This window comes from Penaeus chinensis, chromosome 13, assembly GCF_019202785.1.
Source record: "Penaeus chinensis breed Huanghai No. 1 chromosome 13, ASM1920278v2, whole genome shotgun sequence".
Taxonomy (NCBI): domain Eukaryota; kingdom Metazoa; phylum Arthropoda; class Malacostraca; order Decapoda; family Penaeidae; genus Penaeus; species Penaeus chinensis.
Genome location: NC_061831.1, coordinates 6,430,822 through 6,440,821, shown reverse-complemented (window position 1 = coordinate 6,440,821; position 10,000 = coordinate 6,430,822). Strand labels below are relative to the sequence as shown.

General features: G+C 35.7%; 1 protein-coding gene across 1 annotated transcript; it reads right to left on the bottom strand.

Annotated features, from left to right (window-relative positions):
* Positions 1-131: 131 nt before the first annotated feature.
* LOC125031520 (aspartate aminotransferase, cytoplasmic-like) lies at positions 132-8,871 on the bottom strand. Its single transcript, XM_047622397.1, has 8 exons — positions 8,655-8,871; positions 5,501-5,682; positions 4,301-4,409; positions 3,853-4,037; positions 3,561-3,744; positions 3,155-3,320; positions 2,521-2,663; positions 132-2,279 (listed from the first exon to the last, which is right to left on the bottom strand). Exons 1-8 carry the CDS (start codon positions 8,767-8,769, stop codon positions 2,137-2,139), a joined length of 1,227 nt encoding a protein of 408 aa, XP_047478353.1. The 5' UTR covers positions 8,770-8,871; the 3' UTR covers positions 132-2,136.
* Positions 8,872-10,000: the final 1,129 nt, after the last annotated feature.

The window sequence follows — 10,000 nt, the reverse complement described above, 5'->3', positions numbered from 1 at the left end:
AGAAGAGAAAGGTTTCACCTGAGAGAGCTAGATAACTAAGCAGGAATAGTGTACCCAACATTGGGCACAGAATTCTAAACCCTCCCTAATGCAACATAGGGCATGGGATTGGGGGGAAAGAAAGTGAAGAAAACTTTATTCACATATTTTATTTATATATATATATTCATATCTCTTCTCATTGTCATCAAATAACAAAAAGTTCATGTAACAGACTTGTATACTGTCTTATGTACAATTACTACAAAACTCTTTCCGGTGATGTGCCATAATCCCTAACCCTTTAAAAGCTGGTGCATTGGTATTCTTTCAGGTCAGGCTCAAGCAACTGATAGCACACTCTGCATTAAGCTCAACCCTACATTTGCAAAAAGCACCTCTGTATCCACCCAGCTGTAGATGACATACATAAAAGCCTGTGCATCCTCTTTCTTTTTGCTTTGTAAAAAAAAAAATACTTAAATAAATAAAACTGGAAACAAATACTGATATATCAAAATATATCAAAAATATTACAAAAGTTAAAGTCGCTATTTTTAGAAATCCTCCTGAATTACACTTTAAAGTCATAACTGCATTACATTTCTTCATATGACTATCCTTTTCTCACTGGGTTTTATAAAACATTTTTAATATCATATCTACCTCCCATATATATGGTTTCCTGCAATAAAGATGACGATAAATAATAACGTCCCTATTTTTCAAGTCCATTTCAGCTACTTGTTTATAAAACAAGTTATATAGTAAATTCATGCTAGGTCTTGTTTAATATATATAAAAAAATTAAGAGAATTCTTTAGTACAATATCAATCATTTCATGTACTTGTTTATGACAAATTACATGTTAACTTCAAATAAAGTCATTTTGAATATTGTAAAATCTGAAGAATTCTTGATTACACTATCATTTAACAAATTTAAAACTTGACCAAAAATGAGTATTTGAACAAACCTTCTGAGGGGCTGTATGGTCAAATTTAAATACTGTATGGGTGTCCATTCCATTTCATGGAATTAAACAGAAAATTATGCGTTTGTTTACATTAATGCCTGAGTAAACAATATACAAATCTGGATCACCCTCTTGTGCTGTAGTTGCTAACAGTCTTTTATACAAAATGGGTTACTGCATAGTAATATCAATAAAAAATGCATTGGGCTTTTCAGAACTGCAGTGCAAAAATACTTGCTGGTGTGCAGTCTCTTTGAATGAGGTAAGTAGTATAAAAAACTTTAACAACATATCAAAACCTAGATGCATCATCCATAAATAAATGCTTACTCACAGTTAATAAATACTTTTGTCAATAATGCAAAAGGTGGTCCCTACATCGGTGTTTCTGCAAGGATTATGGTGTAGCACAAATAACCAATTTGAGGAAGTGACAGTGCTGCTAGAAATTTGTTGGTGAAACTACTCAACTCAGATGGTATTAATGATTACATAATTTGCTCTTTTGAAAGTGGTTTCCAAACCTACATGTTCAGAAAATATCATTAACAGATTTTTACACTCTACTAGGATTTACTGCGAGAGGATTCTCTAATGCCACTTCAATATGCTAAATGAAAATAAATACAGTGCATCTACTACTGGTTGCACACTATCTCAAGTAAAACTAATGTACAACTCATGGTAAGGAGTTTTAACAAATGCTTATCAAGTCATACCTGTAAAGTATGTATCATATGAACTTAACAAAATCAGCATTAACAATTCTAACAGTTTCCACTATCACAGACACAATTAGTTAACAAATTTAATTATTACAATATAATATCAATACCGACTATGTTAAGTCTAAATTTCTGAGCAGCTGGATCCAAAGAAGTATTTGATATTCATACCAATCTCAGGTCTGAATTTCAATACTTTGGTGATATTTTAGAATCCAGTCCATGGTATACCTAGAAAACAGGCTACAAGCTTTTGAGCCCTCCTTGCCAAAACGTATTGCTATTGCTTCTTTTCATTTCTTTACAAAGCTATCAACTGAGGAAATCCTACTTTTCACTGCAAAATGGTATGCAATGATCAGTCTTCCCTGTATCAAATACTGCACTTGTTAAGCATGAAGGTCTTCCCTGATTTCACGCAAGCATCTGTTTTCAATTTCTCTTATCTCTTGTTCTTAAGCCTTAACATTGCAGACTGCATCATTAATTGCTTCTGCAACATAATCAATGTTGCCTGTTGTCAAACCACACATGTTAATTCTGCCACTGGACAATAAATAAATGTGGTATTTCTCTGCTAGGTACTTAGATTGCTCAGCTGTAGAAGAAAAAACAAACAGAAATAAGTCTTAAACAAAGCTACAAAACTGGCACTATATGCAATGCAGAAATATAATACTTTATTTATAAAAGTTCATTAAATGGGGTACCATCTATGTGAAAAAATAAATTAATAAACTAGAATTGCAATGGACATGAAAAATGTTACCATCTATTCACATGAAGTTCTGTTTTGATTTATCTGAAATCACCAACCACACCTTGGTACAGTTTCTTACCTGAAAGGCCTGTGAATGAGAACATGCCAATCTGAGCAGTGATGTGGTTCCAGGTTCCAGGTGTTCCCAATTTCTCCAAACGTTCCTGCAGCCCCTTTCGCATTTCAATAATTCGGCCACTCATGATCTTGATACATTCTTTCCTGCAAGATAAGAAATTTAAATATCAAGAAATAAGGATACATGTAGTCCATTTTTTTAGTTAATTTAGATGGGAACTTAATGTAACACTAATAAAGTTTATTAGTTTATTTGCAATACAGTCTATGCAAGTTCACATAATAAAAATTTATATGGAAAATAAAGGATTAAAAGTGGAGAAATATCAAATAAATGAATGTAAAGTCAGATTCTGACCTTCCAGAAAGACAAAGCCACAACCAGAAAGCTTAACCCAATGGCGACGGGTCACGGCTATCGCCGTCATAACAATACGCACGATGTGAGGCGTGCGGCTGTCCGCCACGCCAAAACGCCCCGAGGCAATGATTCGGCTTGATGTACCGATATCACGCGCTCAGAGTCGGCGCGCTGCCACCGTTCGCCAGAGCGTAGAGTTTTTTTTAATTTGCTATACCCGGCGCCATTGGGTTAAGTGGTATTTGTTTACCATTAATATCACTGAGCCACTTACCATTCTCCAAACAGGGCCTCGTCATTGAGAACTCTGGAAACAATCCTTGCACCGTGGCTTGGAGGATTAGAGTATGAGCCTCGGACAAGCAGTGTGATCTGGGATCTCATGGGGATAATCACAGAGGGATCCTTCACGATAATCATCAGGTTGCCAATACGTTCATCTGTAATTTGGGGGAACTGATATAAACATCTGTGTAAGGAAATACTACAGGAATACTATAAATAGAAACTAACATCACCCAGAAAGTTCTTTTGAATGCATACTGACTTCACATAAAGAAAATAAATGTCAGAGCAAGTCACTAAATCAGAATTATAAAGATGATTAAATCGATTAACAAAAAGTAAATCCAATCTATGTAAGTACAAGAGGCAAGAGCAAGAAACTAATCAGAACTTACTGTACAGGCCAAAGTTCTTAGAGAAGGATTGAGTAGCGATCATCTCGAATCCACGTTCAGCAAAGAGACGGACAGCCCATGCATCTTTGTCAAGGTCTCCAGAAGCAAATCCTTGGTAAGCAGAGTCAAACAAGGGGAACAGCTTCCTCTCCTCCATGACATCAGCAATCTTCTTCCACTGGTCCTGGAAACCATTAAAACCAGAAGGAATTAACAGGGGAACAAATTAGTTTTTAAAAAATAAGTACACCTACAGACAAGAACTTTGTAGATATTTCTAAATTCTACACACCTGCGTGGGATCCACTCCTGTAGGATTGTGGGCACAGGCATGGAGGATCACTACAGAGTTCTCAGGGGCATTTTGGAGGTCCTCAATCATCCCATCGAAGTCAAGGCCCTTGGTTTTTCCATCCCAGTAACGGTACTGCTTGACATCAGTAAAGCCAGCTTGGGTAAAGATCAAGCGGTGGTTGCCTGTCATAGGAAAAACATTTAGAAGATGATAATTTCACAGACCAACTATTTCCAAAGCATAGGAAGTGACCAAGTGCACCACACATTTTGTACCAGTTAAGGAAAAGAGTTCTTGTTATTGTCGAGATAACAAGGACTCCTTTATTGAGTAAACAATGGAGACAAAAAAAAATAATAATAATAAAAAAAAATAATAATAAATAAATAAATAAATAAATAAAAAAAAAAAAAAAAAAAAAAAAAACCAGCAGCAGCAGACTGACCCCAGGTTGGTGTTGAGAAATAGAAGGTATTGTACTTGAGTATTCTGTGGAGGAACTCAGCAGCAATACGCAGTCCTCCAGTGCCTGAGAGCACCTGCACCGAGGTCATCTGTAAAACAAGATAAGGAAAAAAATAAGCAAACCTAATTATCTTTATGAGAACAGTAATTAGTAATCTAGGAACAAAAAGCTGGGAAAAACATTTAAAATATCAAACTGAAAAAAATACTATCAGAGTAAAAACCTACAATTTAACCAGATACTTCTACATCTCCATTTATAAATACATCATAATCTCAGAATCACTGATCTTGATGAACTTTTAGTCTCCAGAGCTAATAGAAAAATTCCCATTTTAAAGATAAAGACCTCCTACTTATCAATAATTTCCTCCTACATACACCAAAATGCATTAGTATATCAGATAACTTACAAAAGCTACTTATAACCTTTCAAAACCCTTATCATAAGTGCTGACTCCAAGACAAAAACAACAAAAAGAATTTTATCAATGCAATAAGTGACAAGCCTTATAACAAACATGAAACATACCCCAGGCCTCCTTTATTCTACCAAATATCCTGTTCGCCTGCAGTGTCAAATCAATGGAAAATGAAAACTTTGTAAGCAAATATCAAACTTTTTGCACACTGATGGCTCCAAGTCACCAAGGAGTCAGTCAGTAGGCTCTAATGACATTCCTGACTTCCCCATTCCTTGAATTAAAGGGAAAATTTGTTGTTTTTTCTTAAGTTGTTTCTACTGTTATTATTATTGATAGAATGAATATCATAGCATTATTAAAATGCTAATAACAATCAAAAATAAATAAAATAACAAATATGAATCTCTGAAAATCAAGGAAAAGGGTAAACAGGTGAGATAGGTAGTATTAACAATTGACTCCTTTATGACCTAAGTATTTGTGGAGCCATCTATGAGTAAACACAATTATTAAATTATAATTACAGTTGACAGAGCATGTTTTTTTGCCATCTGCAGTCATTGAGTTAATCTTATCTTAACTTACTCTTGAACTGAGTTTACACTGACTATCTGCTAATCACCTTACCAGAAATCATAAATAATGGAACAAAAACACATGAAAAACAATACACAATTTTTCTTTTACCATATCCCTAAATAACAAATACAAAGAATATCAAAAATTGAAAAAATTACTGATAAACACCAGCTTACCCTGCCTTCTGCGATAGCTGGATGAGTTGCTCCGAGAAGCATCTTGGCAGCAGCGGTGCTAAAGGACTCCAGACCAAGGATCGGCAGGTACTCGTGGTTGAGAGTCATGTCTGCAGCAAGTTCTGCCTCTACCTTCCTCACCACAGGCAGAACCCATGGCTTAGCCTCATCTGTCCTGTATGCTGAAAAAGAGCATTGATCAATCTCTTGGTTTCTACTGATGTGATTATCTCACAAACATTACCTCTTTCTGTGTGTGCAAATTCATGAAACTTCATGAATCATTTTCCTATCATTAGAATTCAATTTTTTACAGCGCTCTCTTGAAGATCCCTCTGACCTGAACCTAACAAGCCCCCTTTTTTCGAAAACATCTTCCTTTACAACGGGAAGTTCCAACAGTCATACCCTGAACACATATTTACAAATTTTTCTTACACAAAAAAAAAAAAAAAAAAAAAAAAAAAAAAAATTACTGCCTTGTTTAACAAAAGTCAAGGACACATTCCTTATGGGAGTTGCTACATATAAACAAATGTTATCTTAGATAAGACAACAGATAACTCCCTCATTCACTAATGCAGATAATTAATTATTTGTAGGTTTTTCTGGGGGGCAGAATGCAAATGCATGTTACCATTTAAATGCTAACTGAGGACAGGAGAATAAGTACTGTTATTGCAGCACTATAAGGGGGCAAGGGAAGCAAAGATTAGAGTGCAATAGCAGTTAACATGTTTGATTAGCAACAGGAACAACCTTCTCATCTTGAGCATTAACTTGGAGACATATGTTTGTAAAGAACGCATTTTTTTTTTTTTTTTTTTTTTTAACACAATGAACACAATTGTTCTCTGATTACAAGGGTAAAAAGAAAAGCAACTGGAGGCCTGGGATGCATAGACAGAATGTCAGGAAAAAATGAATCAATTCTTTATCACCATCATGTGAGAGGGGGAGTGACAAATGTATTGATAAGAGAAACATACTCAAATTAAAAATGAAAAGGGACATGAGCAAGGGATGACAAACAGGCTGGTGCATAACTAATGCCACAAGAAAATTTTGGTAATTTTGCCTTATCTGCAAGATGTTTCACCTTTTCGTTTGTACCTTAATACTGTCATACTACATCAATAACTAAGCTAACAAATGTTTTGATTTTAAAATACATATAATAGATAAGCTGCATGTGAACACTTAGCAGTTTTCATATATAAAGTAGAGTTAAAGTGCTTATATTCCATAGATGTATCAATATTACTGAATGGTGCAGTGTCAAGCAATCAACGCAGCTTTGGTGCCTTTCAGTGCTCTGGCAAATGTCCAGCAGACCCAGTATAAACTGGCAAGATATGAGCTTGTATTGTTGAATTCCCTAACAGTATGTTGTCAATTAAGGAGCTTCTCCAAGCTGTCTTCACAGAATATATATGGTTTGTTTGACTTAGCTAGAATGCCATAAGCTGAGAGGATGCAGTGATCATTACCTCTGATGATACACTACAGTCAAGATGCTAGTCACTAGTTGATATTCCTCGAGCTCTCCTACAACATTAGTACATAACCTCACTAACAGTTAGATTTAGCTTATTAAAACCATGACACAGGCAACCCATTCATAATAATTTTGGCAATTGTTTATTAAGTGATCATACTTGAGACGAAGGACCTATTATTCCAGTCATCAAGCTTAAGGGCTCTACTGGGAAATTCACTAGCATTGCTATTTGATCTAAATAACTTCCTGAAATCCCTGCCCAATCACCATATTTCCCATATATGAACAGAGAAATACATAGAAAGTACATTGCCTTTTTAAGAGTGTGACAATGACTGATAAGAACTTTATGGCATATATGCTCAAAGAAAAGTTTAGATTAATCTTTATAGTATAGACACACTAAGCTAGAGCAAATTGATGACAGTATTCTTGTAGAAGACAAAAAGTTGTAGTCGTTGATACAAAAAATAATTTGCACACAATCAAACCTCCACAAGTTTCAGAAAGCTGCAGCCTGACTAAAAAAATTTATCCAGAAATGTGCAGTTTTTCTATGGAAATGAGTCTTGCTCTGTGATTAAACAGAAAATCCTCATTAATACTACCTAATTTTGTTTTACTCTTGACAATGCATACTAACCAATTATAATAGTGCCAAAAACCAATAAATAAACCTAATATGACATATGAAAATTTTCATGACAACAATTCTGGATCAAGCGAGTGGCTAGTAATATCTACCACATGAAGCCAATGCTTCGGCCGATTTATGCTGTCACAGTCACACAGGCATGTCGTTCAGCAATTCAGATGTGGTAATTCTATATTCTGGGCATGGGGTTGAAGGAATGGCAGCCGCCTATAATGAGGGCTTTTAGAGGCATAACCTTCCGACAATGACATAATGCCAGATAATACAATCCCACAATTTTTCCAAGAACTCCTCCTGCTCTCCCTACTTATCAGGTCTTGTATTATAGTTGATACTGTTTGATGTCATCTAAAAATACAATATATGGACACTAGACATCGCTAGGGTGACCCACAGATAGAGGGAGATGGACACTACCATCTTAGACAGCCGAAAATATAGTCCAACAACAGGTATTGCTGCTGTTGCCTCTTATTTACCGTGAAATGACGAAAATATTTGCTGCAGCCAGAGTTCATAATGTCATGTTTTCTATAAGTTGCCACCGAGTGCTAATAAAGGGTAGTACAGGTGGGTGCTTGCCCTCCCCCCCCCCCCTGTCTAGGGAATAAAGGGAAGGTACGAAAGGTTAGGTTTGGATTTTTCGCAGGATACCCAAAACTGATTTAGGGACAGAAGGGTGCGCTGCTCTCACTAAACAAACGCCTCCCAATGATTATCAAATTCAATGGGTCTTACAGTGCCCGATCTTGAGAATTTTCCATTACTTAGGGAGCTGTACCTAGCAGCTCAAAATAAATAAACAAATAAATAAATAAAAGATTTGCCATCCTGTTAAAAATGGAAATTCTAGTTACCTTGAACATCTGAAGACAATGACAATGCAATATCTACTCAGAATATCGCCAAGATTTAATGCAAACAACAAAACTAGCACTGAATACAGGTAAATGATAAATAAAAGGTGAATACAGACGACAACGTTCCCGTTTCCTCACCTCCAACACTCAAGTTAACCTTCTTCTCGTGAGTGCTGTCAGAAAAAGCCTTCATCACATGGAACACCTCAATAGGAGGCGCCTGCTGGATATCGGCAAACCTGCTAGTGGCCATCGTGCTGAGGAGAAATAACACACGGACGAACGATCTTCAAACGCAGAACCAAGACTGACTCCTTCTGTTTGGTGGACCGGCAAGTAGCTCACAATAGATGCGGTGATATGGCAACCGGATGTAGGATCGGGAAACAAAAGAGCATAGTAGTAGAAAATGTTAAGTGAATTCGATTATGTGTGATGCTTCGTTTAGGTGATGTATGTGCGTATTTGGCATGGTATAATTCACTGTTAGTAAAATGCAAAATATGAGTTTCTTAATAACATAATATTTTACCGTTGCAAAAATACTGGCTTGGTTAAGTACACTCTACTTGAGTTGGGTCTGAATCTTTTATCATACAATATTATTTCGTTTATGACGTTCTTGCGACCTTGGGGATATCGTCTGCTTCATGTATGGATATATTTTCCTTATAATAATAAGTATGTAGATTAATGACATTATCCCATAACATTAAATTAGTCCCCGAGGTAGTCATTAGTTTTATTTCATGAACACGCGAAACAGCGCTGCCGCTGTTGAAGTTCTTGAAAATCTGAATCGATAATCGTTTGATATAGACAAACTTTATTTATGTATATTGATATATATATTTTTTATACTAAGTTTTGCAACAAATACGAAAACTAAAAGGAGTAATTATGATATCAACCGACGTTATACTATTCATATCACAAATCCGATAGATAAAAACAGACTCGGTAGTGGAATCCTGCGTCAAAAGCTATTATAATGGATTTATTTTGTTCAATTAGCATATTACCCACGAGAGCTGTTGTCAGACCAAACAGAGAGCGACTTTTATCATGCCATGAACTTTCACAATGTGTTGCTACTGATGTTAGATACATAATCACAAATCAGCAAATAAAAGTAAAACAAAAAAAAGAAGAAAAAAAAAAAACACCCTTCAACCAACTAAAGAGACATACGAACATTATAATTTCAGAGATAACAACTTGTAAATATAGTTTTCTTTAAAGGCCTAATCACACCTTGATCACGTGATCTAAGTCAAGCGATTTGGCACCAACAGCCATCCTTTTTTTCACGAGAAACTTTTGTCACGTATGCCACCCTACAAATGCCACATCACCAGGTAAGGTATTGTTGGGGGATTTTTAGGCTTATTTGTGTCTTAGATTTATTGTTATAGTAATTATGAACACGACATCTCCCAAATGTCTTGTATACACGGAAAATTCCAAAGTCAAGATGCAAAGAA

Coding starts and splice junctions, on each gene's coding strand:
- LOC125031520 (XM_047622397.1), bottom strand. CDS start 8,769: ATGGCCACTAGCAGGTTTGCCGATATCCAGCAGGCGCCTCCTATTGAG. Junction 3,321..3,560: donor TAAGAACTTTGGCCTGTACA/GTAAGTTCTGAT, acceptor CCCAAATTACAG/ATGAACGTATTGGCAACCTG. Junction 2,280..2,520: donor CTCATTCACAGGCCTTTCAG/GTAAGAAACTGT, acceptor TTTCTTCTACAG/CTGAGCAATCTAAGTACCTA.